An 18,979-nucleotide genomic window follows, 5' to 3' on the forward strand; every position below is an offset into this window, starting at 1 on the left:
GTTAGTGAGTTAGAGGCCCAAACTGGGCTCTGCTCTGACAACCAGGAGCCTGCTTGAAATTCTCTGTCTCCCTCTCTCTCAAAATAATAAACACATACGTACATACCTACAAACATACAATGAAACTGCTTTTATTTATTTAAAGGTTTATTTATTTATTTTGAGAGAGACGGCGAGCATGAGAGGGGGAAGGGGGCAGAGGGAGGAGAGAGGGGAGGAGAGGGGGGATAGAGAATCCCAAGCAGGCTCCACACTCAGCACTGAGCCTGAGGTGGGGCTTGATCCCACAACCCTGGGATCATGACCTGAGCCGAAATCAAGAGTCAGATGCTTAACTGACTGAGCCGACCAGGTGCCTTGAAAGTGCTTTTAAAATTTAATTTCTTGTAAACATTCCTTCATGTCTTTAAATATTATTCTACATTAATGTTAGCACAACTTTCTATCAAACTGAGTCTAAATATTTGGGTGGTAGCATATCATTTCCAATTTTTCCTATTATAAGAAAATATGAAATAAATATGCTTATAGCTAAATCTTTCTCCACACCCTTATTTGATTAGGACAAAATCACAGAAGATTAAGTAAATTTTAGATATCATGAAACTATCTTTCTATAAAGCTATAATAATTTATTCTTTCACCAGCAGTGCATGTGTCTTAGTCCATTTGGGCTGCTATCACAGGACACATGCCCTAGACTGGGTGGCTTGTAAACAATAGAAATTTCTCAGAGTTCTGAAGTCTGGAAAGTCTAAAACCAAATACCATGACTTTAAGGACTAGGTCTCAACATATGAATTTTGGGAGAAACAAACATACAGCCTCTGGAAGCTATTGTTGTCACTCTCTTGTGTCTCACTGTCCCCTTTTTGCATTTTTAGGTGTCCTTATATCTTTGCAACAACTCCCCTGTGTTAAAGTCCCTTTATTCAACTACCTAGTATAGGTTCTATTTTCCTGACTGGAATCTGCCTTATATATTAACTTTAAAAATTACTTTAAGGGGCACCTGAGTGGCTCAGTTGGTTAAGTGTCTGACTTCAGCTCAGGTCACGATCTCACAGTTTGTGGGTTCAAGCCCCACGTCAGGCTCTGTGCTGACAGCTCAGAGCCTGGAGCCTGCTTTGGATTCTGTGTCTCATTCTCTCTCTGCCCCTCCCTCACTTGTGCTGTGTCTCAAAAATAAATAAATGTAAAAACTGTTTTTAAATAAATAAAAATTACTTTTGCCTATTTGATGTTTTCTTGATTTTACTTTACCTGATTAGTAAAGTTAGGTATCATTTATATGTTCATTGATTACATATTTCATCATTTGAAATTTTTTCTTTTCCCTCTTCCTCAGCGATACTTGTGGAGGTGGCAGCCATCCACATCATAGCCACCCTTAGACCTCTGATGAAGCCCAAAATCATTCAAAAGAAGACCAAGAAGTTCATCCGGGACCAGTCAGACCAGTATGTCAAAATTAAGCACAACTGGCAGAAACCCAGAGGCACTGACAATAGGGTGCACAAAAGATTCAAGGACCAGATCTTGATGCCCAACACTGGTTATGGGAGCAACAAGAAAACAAAGCACATGCTGCCCAGTGGCTTCCAGGAGTTCCTAGTCCACAACGTCAAGGAGCTCAAAGTGCTGCTAATGTGCAACAAATCTTGCTGTGCAGAGACTGATCACAATACCTCCCCCAAGAACCACAAAGCCATTGTGGAAAAGCAGCCCAGCTGAAGGCCAGGCTGCACAGTGAAGAAAATGAATAGACACCTTATGTGCACGTCATAATTGTATTAATAAAACCATAAAACTATGGGACACCTGGGTGGCTCAGTTGGTTAAGCTTCTGACTTCAGCTCAGATCATGATCGCACGGTTCAGGAGTTCAAGCCCTGTGTCAGGTTCTGTGATGACAGCTCAGAGCTTGGAGCCTGCTTCAGATTCTTGGTCTCCCTCTCTCTGCCCCTCCACTGCTCATGATCTATCTCTCTCTCTCAAAAATAAATAAAAACATTTTTTAAAACATTTTTTTTAAACCCATAAAACTACATACACACACAAAAATTTTTTTTAATATTTATTTATTTTTGAGAGCAAGGGAGAGACAGAGCACAAGCCAGGAAGGGGCAGAGAGAGAGGGAGACACAGAATCCAAACCAGGCTCCAGGCTCTGAGCTGTCAGCACAGAGCCGCACATGGGGCTCGAACTCACAATCTGTAAAAAGAAATCATGACTAGAGCTGAAGTCAGATGCTTAATCGACTGAGCTACCTAGGCACTCCCCCCTTTTTTTTTTAAGGTTTACTATGAGAGAGTGTGTGTGCAAGTACGTGCACAAGCAGGGGAGGGAGAGAGAGGAGAGAGAGAATCCTAAGCAGGTTCCATGCTGTCAGTGCAGAGCCCCACGCGGGGCTTGATCTCACAAACCATGAAATCATTGACCTGAGCAGAAACCAAGAGTCTGTTGCTTAACCAACTAAGTCACCCAGGTTCCCAAGGAAAGTTTTCTTCTGTATAGGTTATCTTTATCTGTCTTACTGATAGGAACTTAGCTATATTCTGAACATTAGTATCTTTTCTGTTGTATGCATTGTAAATACTCCCTACCAGTCTTGTTTTTCTATCTGTAAATACAGTATTTTTGCTTATTTGTTCAAATCTATCAATCCCACTTTTATGAATTAGGATTTGAAATGCCAAGTATATATCCATATATATTACATATATAATTTTTAGCCCCCCATTTTTTTTACCATTGAGCTATTTCTGTGCCCATACCATAGTACTTTACTTATTTTAAATTTTAAAATAGGTTTATCAGATAGGAAAATTCTTCTGTGAATGTTCTTTGCCAATAAGTTTTGGGCTATTTTTTGCATTTGCAATTTCAGATGAAGTTGAAAATAAATGTGATAACTATTTTTTTTTAAACCTATGGGGTTGAGGTAGAGGTAAGAATTCTACTACCATCCACGGTAGAATAAAATAGGAAACTGGAAAAAACACAGAATAATGGTTTCCAGACACTGAATAACAGCACAGAACTGTGATCCTTAAGAGAAAAATAAAGTGACCTCTATGATTGCCTCCAGGATAAATCCTCAGGGAGGAATATCTTAAAGAGAGCCCAGGGGTTCACTAAGTTGAGGAGAAAGAGATCAGACATGAGGGAGGCCAGAGTTTAGACTACTCCAATCAGACTACTTGAGAGAAGTGAGCTACACAGCAATATATAAAAATAATATGTCATGAACAAGTAGGGTTTACCTCAGGAATATAAGATTGGGTTAACATTAAAAATGTCATGAAATTTTAAAAAGTCAAGAAATAAAATTGACTGTATTTTTATATTTTTAATGGGTTAGAAAACACACAAAAGTGTAAAACAGAGATGGAAGTGCAAGAGCCAAAATAATTTGGAAAATTAACAGTATTTGGGGTTTCATTTGTTCATATCTTCATAAGGAAGCTTGACTAATTAATTTTACACATTTCTTCTTTTCTAGTAAAACATTTGACACTATAAATTTTACTCCAAGCTCTGGTTTAGTGGCATTTCCAATACTTTGATATATTTTATTTTCATTTCAATATCATTTAACGTTTTTTAATCTTCTCTTGTGACTCATCTCTACTTAGGCTAACAAATGGAAATTTGATTTTCTCCACCTTTTCAGAAAAAACCCACGGTATGCCTCCCTCCCATCCTAACCATACCCACTCACACACTTGCATAATACCATTTTGATCTGTTATACTCTAAGAATGTCTAAAATACGGGAGATTCGACTGTGAAGTGTGCAACTGTGACAACATTTTGAAGTTGAAATAAACATAGTATCTAAGCATTGGGGTGACCATCAGTATACATAGCTTCAAGTAAATCTCAACAGCAGGCATGTAAACATTGCAATTCTTTAATTTGCAAACCATTTTAAACCATATTTTCAGCATTACTAGAGTAGTTCCATTTGTTTAATTTTTTTTTTTTTTTTTGAGAGAGAGAGAGAGCTCAAGTGGCAGAGAGGGGCAAAGGGAGAGTGAGAGAGAATTTTAAGGGGGCTCTGCATGGAGCCTAATGTGGGTCCCGATCCTACAACTCCAGATCATGACCTGAGCCAAAATCAAGAATCAGACAACCAACTGAGCCACCCAGGTGCTCCCATTTGTTTCAACTTTTAACTCTGCCTGGAAACTCTGAAATATCTGTGAGTTTATGTATAGTATAATGTTTCAGAGTCCCTGGGTATGAATCGTGGTGTCCTGTGTAATCCCTTAAATTCCAGTTGTTGAAGACACTAGTACCTAATTCATAGTGCCCAAAAAATACCTATTAGTAATACTACTGAAGTAGAAAGGAGGAAGTATGAAGTATCCATTTAACAAGAATACAATAGGCTCAGATGTCAAAATACAGGAGTAAAGTTAAAAAAAAAAACTGTAAATTTCCTACCTATTTTATGCTCATGGTGATGGTAGCTATGTAAAGGAAACCATTAAATAGAAGACAAGACATTGAAAATAGAGATACTGAATCTTCTAAGGATCTGAGACTTGAAATGCCTATAGAGGGGGCACAAGCTTTCTTCTTGCTGAAGTCATATACAGAATTAATGGGATGATAGTGAGGAGGGATAAGGGCTAGAAAAACAATGAATTCTAATGAATGAAGGGTCTCTGAAAATACTACATAGTTCCATATGAGGCCTAACAGGCAAGCTGGATCTGAGAGAAGATCTGAGAGAGAGGAATTCCATAAATTATTGGCATAACTGCATAAGTGGCATTATCATATAGTTTCCAAGATGCAAACATTGAAGGGCAAGATACATGTGAATATTTTAGTTCCTGGTATTTGTTTACAAAATTAATTTCATACATTTACATCCCAACTCAGTATTTATCTTCAATATTCTTTTTTTAATTAATTAATTAATTTATTTATTTATTTAATTTTTGAAGGAGAGAGAGAGAGCATGAGTGGGGGAGGAGCAGAGAGAGAGAGAGAGAGAGAGAGAGAGAGAGACAGAATTAGAAGCAGGCTCCAGGCTCTGAGCTGTCAGCACAGAGCCTGATGCAGGGCTTGAACTCACAAACTGTGAAGATCATGACCTGAGCCGAAATTGGACACTTAACCAACTGAACCACCCAGGCACCCCTGGTATTTATCTTCAAAAGTGACTAATAAAAAATGACTAATAAAGAATTACGTGACTGCAATTCACTTATTAGTTTAAAACCATTATTGCAAAGTTAAAATCTACAGTAAAAATCATGATTATTATTGACACTTCCTATTTTAAAATATTACTTTTAATTTAAAATCTAAGAAAAAATATTTGATAAAAATTTAGGATCAGGGAGCCTGGGTGGCTTAGTTGGTTAAGTATCCGACTCTTGATTTCAGCTCAGGTCATGATATCAGTCATGAGATGGAGCCTCACATCAGGCTCTGTGTTGGCTGTGGAGCCTGCTTCAGATTCTCCTTCCTCCTCTGCTCCTACCCAGCTTCCACATATGTTCTCTCTCTCTCTCTCTCTCTCTCTCTCTCTCTCTCTCTCTCTGACAAAACAAAACAAAAACTTAGGATCAAGCTCAATATCAGCTTCACCTTCATTTTAAGGAAAGGCTGAAAGGTTTTTGATATGAACCTGTATTTTCATAATATTACTTGACAACAATATATACAACTTATATGAAGTTATTGTTCTTTAAAAGGAAAGAATGCCAGGGTGCCTGGGTGGCTCAGCTGGTTGAGCGTCCTACTTCGGCTCAGGTCATGATCTCATGGTTTGTGAGCTCAAGCCCTGCATCGGGCTCACTGCTCTCAGTGCAGAGCCTGCTTCATATCTTCTGTCCCCTTCTATCTCTGCCCCTTCCCCATGTGTGCTTTATCTCTCAAAGATAAATAAAACACTTAAAAAAATAAAATAAAATAATAAAAACTAAAAGGAAAGGATGCCTTGGCTAATAGAATTTCTAAGAAAAGTTATTTGTGATAAAATGACAACTCAACCAAACAAAGACTTAATTTGCAAACAAACTATAAAATAATAGTATTATTTCTATGTTCAGGCTGGTCACAAGAAAACGTATAGGGCAGCAAAATAGATACCCCTCAAAATGTATCTCCAAGAGCTTCTACATATAAGAAACTACAATTTAATAGTCCCTTCAAAATGCATGTTTCTTGAAGCAACTGGGTGGCTCAGTCAGTTAAGTGTCTAACTCTTGATTTCAACTTAGGTCATGATCTCAAGGTTTGTGGGTTTGAGCCCCGTGTCAAGCTCTGTACCATCAGTGCAGAGCCTGCTTGGGATTCTCTCTCTGCCCCTCCCCTGTTTGCTCTCTATCTCTCTCTGTCAAAATAAATAAACAGTTTTTAAAATGCATGTTTCTTGTTAATTTATTTAGCACAATGTAGGGACAGGATACAGAATACCATATTATGTCAAGTTCATTTAAATTCTGTTGAGGTGAAGTGACATGACACCAACTCCTCCATGTCTCCAGTGGGACAGAATTGTGTGGAGGCTAAGAGGTTGATCTGAATCCCAACCTTCCACTTATTAGCCACATGGGTTTAGCCAGGTCAAGAAACTTCTCTAGGCTTGCCTCACCTATAAAATGGTGATAATCTCAGTTTCATGCATTTGCTGAAAGGATTAAATGAGAAAGTACATGTAAAATTACTTAGCAGAAAGTGTGGTAGAAATATCCAATCTAGAAGGATTTTAAAAAATTCACTCCTGATAATCACAAGGATATAAAGATCTCAAGATATGCATAAGAGTACACATGTAAATACCATGAGTTGAAAAAGGGCTATGAACAGGAATTCCTTTGTGTAGAACGATTTTTGTCATATGTTGAATATGCCAACATTGTCTACATCCACTACTTGCTTTGTCTGTTGTCTGATGTATTTCTTACTTCTGAATGCTTTACATCAAGCAGTATTTTCAAAAGTATAAAAGTATCAGAGACACCAAACTTTTGATGTCTTTATAAATACACTGATTTCATCTTCTCATAATTCTATACACATCAAGAAAGAGTGGGGGGAAGAGCTAGTTGTAACTTAGTTACAATGTATCCTTTTACATTTTTTAAGATGTGGGGAAAATGGTGTCATTTAGTGTGGAAAGTAAAGCAGGCATGAATATCCATAGCCACTTCCAAATGACAGATAATTTGGGTTATGAACGCCATTCCTACATGATTTGTAGGATAATCACATATTGTTGTCACTTCATTGTCCTGATTAATCAATTTGAAGGTGGCCCTTCAACAATACAGGCTTGAACTATGAGGGTCCTTGGATTTTTTTAATAAATACAGTACAATACTATAAATGTATTTTCTCTTCCTTATGACTTTTTAAAAAGATTTTTAAATAATCTCTACATCTAATGTGGGACTCGAACTCACAACCCCAAGATTAAGAGTCGCATGCTCCACTGACTGAGCCCCATAGATACCCCCTTATGACTTTCTTAATATCATTTTCTTTTTTATAGCTTACTTAATTGCAAGAATACAATATATAATACATATAATATAAAAACGTGTTAATCAATGGTTATGTTACCAGTAAGGCTTCCAGTCAATAGTAGGAGGCTATTTATTAGTTAAGTTTTTGGAGAGTTAAGTTACACATGAATTTTCAAGTGCATAGGGCAATGGTGCCCCTAACCCATGTTGCTCAAATGCCAACTATACTCACTCATTTAAAAAATTTGTACCACACAGTGAACAAGTCAATCACATGTGGTTGAGATTTTTCTATCATACTTAAAAAAAACTTTTAGTATTAGGCCTGAACCAAGATGTCCAATGTAATTTTTTTTTTGGAAACATGATTTCTCAAAGTTGCTTCTTGGTATTTATTTTTGGTGCTTAATAGTTTGGGAGCTATTGTTGAAGGCTTCTCAAGTTTAGTACATAGAATTTTTAGGCTTAATGAATTCTATGATGTGTGATGAAACTTTGATCGCTGAATCAAAGTTTTCTCATTCCATTAAAAGGATTTGTGTTCAATATGAATTCTCTGATGAACAATGAGAGTAGATTTCTTGCTGAAAGCTTTTCTACAATTACTACATTCATAGGGTTTTTCTCCAGTATGTATTCTATGATGCACAGTGAGGTGTGACTTCTTACTAAAGGCTTTTCCACACTCAATGCATTCATATGGCTTCATCCCAGTATGGATTCTTTGATGCACAATGAGTTGTGATTTCTGGATAAAAGCTTTTCTGCATTCACTGCATTCATAGGGTTTCTCCCCAGTATGAATTCTCTGATGTTCAATGAACTGTGAGCTCCGGATGAAGGCTTTCCCACAATCATTGCATTGATACCTTTTGTCCCCAGTGTGAGTTCTCTGATGTACAATGAGATCTGACTTTTGAATGAAGGCTTTTTTACATTCATTACACTCAAAGGGTTTCTCCCCAGTGTGAATTCTGTGATGTACACTTAGTTCTGACTTCCTGTTGAAGGCTTTTCCACATTCATTACATCCATGGGGTTTCTCCCCAGTATGAATTCTCTGATGTACAGTGAGCTGTGACTGCCAGATGAAGGCTTTCCCACAGTCACTACATTCATATGGTTTCTCCCCAGTATGAGCTCTTTGATGAACACTAAGTGTTGATTTCTTGATGAAAGCTTTCCCACATTCATTGCATTCATATGGTTTTTCCCCTGTGTGAATCCTCTGATGAATAATGAGGTTTGACTTCTGGATGAATGCTTTCCCACATTCATTACATTCATAGGGTTTCTCTCCTGTATGAGTTCTCTGATGTACAGTGAGTTGTGACTTCTGAATAAAGGCTTTTTCACATTCATTACATTTGTATGGTTTCTCTCCAGTATGAATTCTCTGATGTACAATAAGTCCCGACTTTCCACTGAAGGCTTTCCCACACTGAACACATTTATATAATTTCTCACTGGTTAGAATTTTCGGCTGTGCAAAAAGGTGTGGCTTTTGCATGAAGGCTCTGTTGTGTTCACTAGATGTTCTGTTCAGATGAGTTCCTTTCCCCAGTGCACTGTTACATTCACAATCTATCTCCTCAGTCAGGGGCTTATTGTTAATGAATGCAACTTGGTTCAAAAAATTGTCCTGGTTTTCCTGGTGATTTATCTCATCTTCAAGTTTCCAGTCTTCAAAGGTTGAGTATACAATCATGTTATGGAGTACCACTTCTTCAGAAATGCTCTTCTGTGTTGTTAATTCTTTCATTCCAGTTTCAAAGTCTGAAAAAAGCCCAAGTGTAAGTGATCTTACTTCACTCCTGAGCTTTGAAGAATACAAAACACAAAAATAAAAAATAACATTCTTTGTTTTAATAGAAATAGATAGAAATCTGATAATGAGTACAGTCAGTTTTGAAATAAAGGTAAGCTTAAAATTCAAAGATAGAAGAATAAACAGGCATTAAAAAAAAAAGTTAGCAAGATGCAATGGAAAAAGAAGAGTTGATGAACTCAGTGTCACAGTCCCACATGGCACCAGCCCCAATGCACCACAAGGCTCGGTGAAGAACAGAGGCAGATCCAAAAATCATTTCAGGAAAGACAAAGGAAGGATGCTAGCAAAGGGGACTGAGAATAAGTGGAAGTGACCAGCAGAAAAATTAAATCCACACTAAACATAAAAACAGTTATAAGTATTTTATAAGTAACCAAGCATATTAGAGCACAACTACAGGATAGGGATTTCCACATATATGCATCTTAAAGAGGCAGATGACATAAAAATGCATGGAATAGGACAGGGTCTATTTAAAGGGGGTGGTTCTGAGGTAGAAAAACAGACAGTTTCAGAGGGAGAAAGAAGGCAAAAAACAAGGAAGACATACCTGCTCATAACTGGGCGGTGGTAATGAGGAAAGAAAGAAAAGGAAAATATGGGTCCTGGAAGACAACGAAAACCCCAAAACCAGAAAAGCCAAAACTCTTTTCCAATCCCAAAATAAAAGAAGGAGGGGAAAAGACCTACTATACTAACAGAAAAGAACTCCATAAAATTTAGAAATCTTACCAAAACACTGTGATGTAATAAAATGAACAGAATAAAAGTACAGTCCATAGAGAACTACTACAGAAAATCAGGAAATAAATTTGTGCAGATATCGAGAGGAAACTGTCCCCTGCAAAACTCAAAAATAACTAGCCATGAACCAGAAGAAAATATTGTCTGAACTCCAAACAGAATATATTCAAACAAGCATCTGAGGACATGGAAAACCACTATGAAGCAGAACTTATTTTAAAAAACAAAGAAGCAAACAAACAAAAAATGGAGAGATGAAAAAGAATTGGTTAAACTCGGGGAAAATGAAAGATTAAATTACAAGGTGTGGGCAGGGAGGTAAGAAGAATTTAATAAGAAGCACTGAAAAAAGATAGGAAAACAACCAAGATAATAAAAATGACATAATCAAGTGAAAATGGTCACAAAGAAAGTAGAAAAAGAAGACTGACAAAGGAAGAATATTTATATTACTGGAGTATCTGAAAATTGAAAAAACACAAAACAGGACGTTATAATATCAAGACATACAACACTAAACGGAAGATGAATAAAACAAGGTAATTAAAAAGGATATGAATATCATTTGGTAAGTTACTTTGATAGAAGGCATATCTAAGTCTGGGTAAATATGTAACGGGAAGAGTATAAGCCCATTTTGGAAGAATAGGGTGCTGTAGATGTTAGCCAAAGAGAGGTTAACTAATTAAGAATGTCCTAAATGATATGGGCATAAATAAGACACAAAGAACAGATAAGGGGGTTACCTCTCTCTCTAAAAGTTAAGCAAAGAAAATGGATTGCGTGGGTGTTTGATATGGAGAAGTGTTATTTAGGTATTTGGCTATCTCACACCAACAGTCTTCGGCCATTTTGAGACCTCTATGGCCTTAAAAGAATGATTTCCTAAAAAATATTTCAAAGATAAATGTCTCACTAATCAATACTAATCTTACATCCTGTTTCCCATATACCAGGTTCTCACTTACCTGGATAGGCCCAATTTGAGATTTCTCCCCCCTCCATCCATGGTTCTCCTTGCTTCAATAAGACTACATCTGACTTCAGATACTGATACCCTGTTTATGGGAAAGGATATAGAACTTGGGCATTAGTGGACATCCAACCATCCTAGAACTCAAGCCCACTACATATGCACTAGAATAGACAAAATTAAAAAGACTAACATTACCAGGGGTGTCTGGATTGCTTAGTCAGTTAAACGTCTGACTCTTGATTTTGGCTCAGGTCACGATCTCACAGTTACCTGAGTTCTCGAGCCTGGCATCAGGCTCTATGTTGACTGTGTGGAGCCTGCTTGGAATTCTCCTTCTCTCTGCCCCTACCCCACTTGCGCTCTGTCTCATTCAAAATAAATAAATAAACTTAAAAAAAAAATGCCAACATTACCAAATGTTGATGGAGCTGCCATAATGCTAGTAGGAAATAAACTGATATAACCTCTATGGAAAACTGCCTGGTGGTATCATCTAAAGCTAAATATACATGTGCCATGATTCAGAAACTCCACTCCTGTATATATACCCAATAGAAATAGAATGTTTATTTCCACTAGAAGGTGTATATAAGAATGTCCATATAGCTTTATTCAATGGCCCAAATCTGAAACAAGCCAGATGACTACCAACAGTAGAATGGATACATTGATGAACTACTCTAAACTCACTGAATGGAGTATGATGAAACAGTAAGGAGAAACAAGCTACTGTCAATTGCAACAACATGGATGAATTTCACAGATACTATGTTAAACAAAGATACCAGGGGCGCCTGGGTGGCTCAGTAGTTAAGCATACAACTTCAGCTCAGGTCATGATCTCACAGTCTGTATGTTCAAGCCCCGCATCAGGCTCTGTGCTGACAGCTCAGAGCCTGGAACCTGCTTCAGATTCTGTGTCTCCCTCTCTCTCTGCCTCCCGCCACTGGTGCATGCTCTCTCTTTCTCTCTCTCAAAAACAAATAAAAAATAAACATTAAAAATTAAAAAAAAAAAAAAGAAAGATGCCAGACAATAAAAACTTATATACTGTGTGGTTACACTTAGATGAAGTTCAAGAACAGACAAAACTAATCTATGGTGATAAAAGCTACAAGTTGTTATCACAAGTTGAGGAGATAAATGGCAAGGGGTCCATGGGAGCTTGCTAGGGTGCCTGAAATGTTTTATACATTGATCTGGGCAGTGGTTAAATAACACAGGGAAAAAAATGCATCAATCTGTACATTTAAGATTCGGGCTATTTACTATATATGTTCTATGTCAACTAATCTTATAAAAACTAGGAACGTAGGCACAGCCCATCATCTTTAACCTCCAAAGAATGAGCAGGATGCATCACCCATTTTCTTTTCATCCAAGTCCACTGGAATATTTGGTACTCAAAAGTAATATTCTTTAGACCTTTATAGCTTGAAATGAAGCTCATTGAATATTCAGAGACCCAGCAGTTTTCAGTAAATAAGAAAGGAAAGGCAGGCAATTGGGTACTCTGGTGGTTTTAATATGTTCATAAGTTCTTTGGCACTCTTCCCTTCAAGAGATTCTCTCCTCCCCTTAAACATGGGCTGGACTTAGTAACTCATTTCTAATAAACACAAGAAGGTAGAGGTGATGGTATGTGATTTCAGAGACCTGGTCATAAAAGGCACTGTGACTTCCTCCTGGCTTTCTCTCAGCTCACTCTATCTGGGGGAAGTTTGCCATGTCATAAAAACGGGTGCACATGGTGAGAAATTGAGATCTCTTGCCAATGGACAGCAAGGAACTAAAGGCTCCTGTCAACAGCCATGTGAGTGAGTTATCTCAGAAACTGGATCCTACAGGGGCACCCTGGTGGCTCCATTGGTTGAGCATTTGACTTTAGCTCAGGTCATGATCTTGCAGTTTGCAAGTTCGAGCCCCACATCAGGCTCACTGCTGTCAGCGTGAGCCTGATGTCCCCCTCTCTCTGTCCCCTTTTCTATGCCCCTGCCTCACTTGCACTCTCCTTTAAAAATAAACAAACATAGTGCCTGCTTCAGTAGCACATATACTAAAATTGGAATGATACAGAGAAGATTAGCATGGCCCCTGCACAAGGATGACACGCAAATTCGTGAAGCATTCCATAAAAAAATAATAATAAAAAAAAATAAACAAACATAGTAGAAAGGGGAAGATGGCGGCGTTGGAGGATGCTGAGCTCACCTCATCCTGCTGATCACTTAGATTCCACTCATATCTGCCTAAATAACCCAGAAAACAGCCATAAGACTAGCAGAATGGACTCTCTGGAGCCAAGTGTAGACAAGAGGCCCACAGAAGAGGGTAGGAAGGGCGGAGAGGCGGTGCATGCTACATGGACTGGTGGGGGGGAGCCGGGCGGTGGAAGGGCAGCCTGCCCAGCAAGGCAGAGCCCCCGAGTCTGACTTGCAAAAGTGGAGGGGCCGGACTGTGTGAGTTCTGACAGCCAGCAGGACTTAACATCAGGAATGTTATAAGTCAACAGCTCTGCTCGGAGAGTGGGAGGGCGAGAGGACACTGGTGTTGAGCCCTGGAAGACAGAGCTCAGCTTAGCAGGGCACAAAAGCGCTGGCCAGTGCCATCTCCCTCTCCCATCCCCCAGCCAAAATCCCAAAGGGAACCAGTTCCCGTCACCGAACTTACTTGCACTGCAAACACCCAATGCTGTGCTTCTGTGGATCCATCCCTCCAATGGGTCTGCCTTCCTCCTGGTGCTGCAAGCCCCTGCCACAGGGGACCACCAATGGCAAAGTGAGCTAAGCCTACCCCTCCCGCCCCTGTGCACTCTGCAGATCCACCCCGGCTAATATGCCAGATCCCATCAAAGCAGCACCACAAGCCTGGCATTGTGAAAGTAGCCCAGACAGGGGCCACACCACTCCATAGTGAACCTGCACCTGGGAGAGGGGAAGATAAGGTACACACCAGTCTGACTGTGGCCCCAGTAGTGGGCTGGGGACAGACATCAGGTCTGACTGCGGCCCCACCCACCAACACAAGTTACTCCAGACAGCACAGGGGAAGTGCCCTGCAGTTCTGTGCCACCTCAGGGACTATCCAAAATGACGAAACAGAAGAATTCTCCTCAAAAGAAACTCCAGGAAGTAGCGACAGCTAATGAATTGATTAAAAACAATTTAAGCAATATAACGGACCATGAATTTAGAATAATAGTCATAATATTAATTGCTGGGCTTGAAAAAAGTATACAGGACAGCAGAGAATCTATTGCTACAGAGATCAAGGGACTAAGAAATAGTCATGAGGAGCTAAAAAATGCTATAAATAAGGTGCAAAATAAAATGGAGGCGACCACAACTTGCCAGAGGCAGCCTCTGAAGAGGCAGAGGAGAGAATAGGTGAATTAGAAGATAAAATTATGGAAAAAGAGGAAGCTGAGAAAAAGAGAGATAAAAAAAAAAGAGAGATAAAAAAATGAGGGAAGAATTAGAGAACTAAGTGATGCAATCAAATGGAACAATATCCGTATAATAGGAATTCCAGAAGAGGAAGAGTGAGAGAAAGAGGCTGAAGGTGTACTTGAACAAATCATAGCTGATAACTACCCTGATCTGGGGAAGGAAAAAGGCATTGAAATACAAGAGGCACAGAGAACTCCCTTCAGACGTAACTTGAATCGATCTTCTGCACGACATATCATAGTGAAACTGGCAAAATACAAGGATAAAGAGAAAATTCTGAAAGCAGCTAGGGATAAATGTGCTCTAACATATAAAAGGAGACCGATAAGACTAGTGGCAGACTTATCTACTGAAACTTGGCAGGCCAGAAAGGAATGGCAGGAAATCTTCAATGTGATGAACAGAAAAAATATGCAGCCGAGGATTCTTTATCCAGCAAGTTTATCATTCAGTATAGGAGAGATAAAGGTCTTCCCAAACAAACAAAAACGGAAGGAATTCATCACCACTAAATCAGCCCTATAAGAGATCCTAAGGGGGATTCTGTGAGTGAAATGTTGCAAGGACCACAGAGTACCAGAGACATCACTACAAGCATGATACCTACAGACATCACAGTGACTCTAAACCTGTATCTTTCAAAAATAACATTGAATGTAAATGGACTAAATGCTGCAACCAAAAGACATAGGGTATCAGAATGGATAAAAAAAAAAAAAAAGACCCACCTATTTGCTGTCTGCAAGAGACTCATTTTAGACCTGAGGACACCTTCAGATTGAAAGTGAGGGGATGGAGAACTATCTATCATGCTACTGGAAGTCAAAAGAAAGCTGGAGTAGCCATACTTACATCAGACAAACTAGACTTTAAATTAAAGGCTGTAACAAGAGATGAAGAAGGGCATTATATAATAACTACAGGGTCTATCCATCAAGAAGAACTAACAATTATAAATGTCTATGCACCGAATACAGAAGACCCCAAATATATAAAACAATCACAAACATAAGCAACCTTATTGATAAGAATGTGGCAATTGCAGGGGACTTTAACACCCCACTTACAACAATGGATAGATCATCTAGATACAGGATCACTAAAGAAACAAGGGCCCTGAATGATACATTGGATCAGATGGACTTGACAGATATATTTAGAACTCTGCATCCCAAAGCAACAGAATATACTTTCTTCTCGAGTGCACATGGAACTTTCTCCAAGATAGATCACATACTGTGTCACAGAACAGCCCTTAATAAGTATAAAAGAACTGAGATCATACCATGCACACTTTCAGACCACAATGCTATGAAACTTGAAATCAACCACAGGAAAAAGTCTGGAAAACCTCCAAAAGCATGGAAGTTAAAGAACACCCTACTAAAGAATGAATGGGTCAACCAGGCAATTAGAGAAGAAATTAAAAAATATATGGAAACAAACGAAAATGAAAATACAACAATCCAAACGCTTTGGGACGCAGCGAAGGCAGTCCTGAGAGGAAAATACATTGCAATCCAGGCCTATCTCAAGAAACAATAAAAATCCCAAATACAAAATCTAACAGCACACCTAAAGGAAATAGAAGCAGGACAGCAAAGACACCCCAAACCCAGCAGAAGAAGAGAAATAATAAAGATCAGAGCAGAAATAAACAGTATAGAATTTTAAAAAAATGTAGAGCAGATCAATGAAACCAAGAGTTGGTTTTTTTGAAAAAATAAACAAAATTGACAAACCTCTAGCCAGCCTTCTCAAAAAAAAAAGGGGGGGAGATGACTCAAATAGATAAAATCATGAATGAAAATGGAATTATTACAACCAATCCCTCAGAAACACAAGCAATTATCAGGGAATACTATGAAAAACTATATGCCAACAAACTGGACAACCTGGAAGAAATGGACAAATTCCTAACCACCCACACACTTCCAAAACTCAAACAGGAAGAAATAGAAAACTTGAACAGACCCATAACCAGCAAAGAAATTGAATCAAAAATCTCCCAACAAATAAGAGTCCAGGACCAGATGGCTTCCCAGGGGAGTTCCACCAGACATTTAAAGCAGAGATAATACCTATCCTTCTCAAGCTGTTCCAAAAAATAGAAAGGGAAGGAAAACTTCCAGACTCATTCTATGAAGCCAGTATTACTTTGATCCTAAACCAGACAGAGACCCAGCAAAAAAAGAGAACCACAGGCCAATATCCCTGATGAATATGGATGCAAAAATTCTCAATAAGATACTAACAAATCGAATTCAACAGCATATAAAAAGAACTATTCACCATGATCAAATGGGATTCATTCCTGGGATGCAGGGCTGCTTCAACATTCACAAATCAATCAATGTGATACATCCCATTACTAAAAGAAAAGATAACAGCCATATGATCTTGTCAATTGATGCAGAAAAAGCATTTGACAAAATTCGGCATCCTTTCTTAATAAAAACCCTTGAGAAAGTCGGGATAGAACGAACATACTTAAACATCATAAAAGCCATTTATGAAAAGCCCACCATCGCCAATGGGGAAAAACTGAGAGTTTTCCGCCTGAGATCAGGAACACGACAGGGATGTCCACTCTCACCGTTGTTGTTTAACAGTGTTGGAAGTGCTAGCATCAGCAATCAGACAACAAAAGGAAATCAAGGCATCAAAATTGGCAAAGAAAGTCAAGCTTTCACTTTTGCAGATGACATGATCTTATACAAGCAAAACCCAATAGACTCCACCAAAAGTCTGCTAGAACTGATACATGAATTCAGCAAAGTCGCAGGATACAAAATCAATGTACAGAAATCAGCTGCATTCTTATACACTAATAATGAAGCAACAGAAAGACAAATACAGAAACTGATCCCATTCACAATTGCACCAAGAAGCATAAAATACCTAGGAATAAACCTAACCAAAGATGTAAAAGATCTGTATGCTGAAAACTATAGAAAGCTTATGAAAGAAATTGAAAAAGATATAAAGAAATGGAAAAACATTCCATGCTCATAGATTGGAAGAATAAATATTGTTAAAATGTCAATACTACCCAAAGCAATCTACATACATTCAATGCAATCCCAATCAAAATGGCACCAGCATTCTTCTTGAAGCTAGAACAAGCAATCCTAAAATTTGTATGGAACCACAAAAGACCCCGAATAGTCAAAGTGGTAGTGAAGAAGACCAAAGCGGGAGGCATCACAATCCCAGACTTTAGCCTCTACTACAAAGCTGTAATCATCAAGACAGCATGGTACTGGCACAAAAACAGACACATAGACCAATGGAATAGAATAGAAACCCCAGAACTAGACCCACAAACGTATGGCCAACTCATCTTTGACAAAGCAGGAAAGAACATCCAATGGAAAAAAGACAGTCTCTTTAACAAATGGTGCTGGGAGAACTGGACAGCAACATGCAGAAGGTTGAAACTAGACCACTTTCTCACACCATTCACAAAAATAAACTCAAAATGGATAAAGGACCTGAATGTGAGACAGGAAACCATCAAAACTCTAGAGCAGAAAGCAGGAAAAGACCTCTCTGACCTCAGCCGCAGCAATTTCTTACGTGACACATCCCCAAAGGCAAGGGAATTAAAAGCAAAAATGAACTATTGGGACCTCATGAAGACAAAAAGCTTCTGCACTGAAAAGGAAACAATCAACAAAACTAAAGGCAACCAACGGAATGGGAAAAGATATTTGCAAATGACATATCAGACAAAGGGCTAGTATCCAAAATCTATAAAGAGCTCATCAAACTCCACACCCGAAAAACAAACAATCCAGTGAAGAAATGGGCAGAAAACATGAATAGACACTTCTCTAAAGAAGACATCTGGATGGCCAACAGGCACATGAAAAGATGCTCAATGTTGCTCCTCATCAGGGAAATACAAATCAAAACCACACTCAGATATCACCTCATGCCAGTCAGAGTGGCCAAAATGAACAAATCAGGAGACTATAGACGCTGGAGAGATTGTGGAGAAACGGGAACCCTCTTGCACTGTTGGTGAGAATGCAAACTGGTGCAGCCGCTCTGGAAAAGTGTGGAGGTTCCTCAGAAAATTAAAAATAGACCTACCCTGTGACCCAGCAGTAGCACTGCTAGGAATTTACCCAAGGGATACAGGAGTGCTGATGCGTAGGGGCAATTGTACCCCCAATGTTTATAGCAGCACTTTGAATAATAGCCAAATTATGGAAAGAGCCTAAATGTCCATCAACTGATGAATGGATAAAGAAATTGTGGTTTATATACACAATGGAGTACTACGTGGCAATGAGAAAGAATGAAATATGGCCCTTTGTAGCAACGTGGATGGAACTGGAGAGTGTTATGCTAAGTGAAATAAGTCATACAGAGAAAGACAGATACCATATGTTTTCACTCTTATGTGGATCCTGAGAAACTTAACAGAAGACCATGAAGGAGGGGAAGGCATAAAAAAAAAAAAAAAAAAAAAAAAAA

At 38.7% G+C, this 18,979-nt stretch overlaps 1 protein-coding gene and 1 non-coding gene across 7 annotated transcripts in view; one reads left to right on the forward strand and one right to left on the reverse strand.

The window, feature by feature from the left end:
- Window positions 1-7,489: 7,489 nt before the first annotated feature.
- The window catches only part of LOC121034847 (zinc finger protein OZF-like), a 20,979-nt gene continuing 9,489 nt past the window's right edge, over window positions 7,490-18,979 (reverse strand). For 5 of the 6 annotated variants that reach the window (XM_040481987.1, XM_040481988.1, XM_040481986.1 and 2 more), the window contains 2 exons: window positions 11,038-11,127; window positions 7,490-9,270 (listed from right to left, as the gene is read on the reverse strand). In XM_040481987.1, coding sequence (XP_040337921.1) covers window positions 8,021-9,270; window positions 11,038-11,127 — 1,340 coding nt within the window. In that variant the 3' untranslated portion in view covers window positions 7,490-8,020. The remainder of the gene's footprint in view (window positions 9,271-11,037; window positions 11,128-18,979) is intronic. The other variant, XM_040481989.1, reaches the window with a different exon arrangement.
- On the forward strand, window positions 13,078-13,184 carry LOC121035193 (U6 spliceosomal RNA). The gene has a single exon (XR_005792781.1). It is a non-coding gene; the product is annotated as a U6 spliceosomal RNA (small nuclear RNA).

The sequence above is a fragment of the Herpailurus yagouaroundi genome, unplaced genomic scaffold (genome assembly GCF_014898765.1).
Source record: "Herpailurus yagouaroundi ecotype Mexico unplaced genomic scaffold, PumYag 160, whole genome shotgun sequence".
In the NCBI taxonomy this organism is placed as follows: Eukaryota; Metazoa; Chordata; class Mammalia; order Carnivora; family Felidae; genus Herpailurus; species Herpailurus yagouaroundi.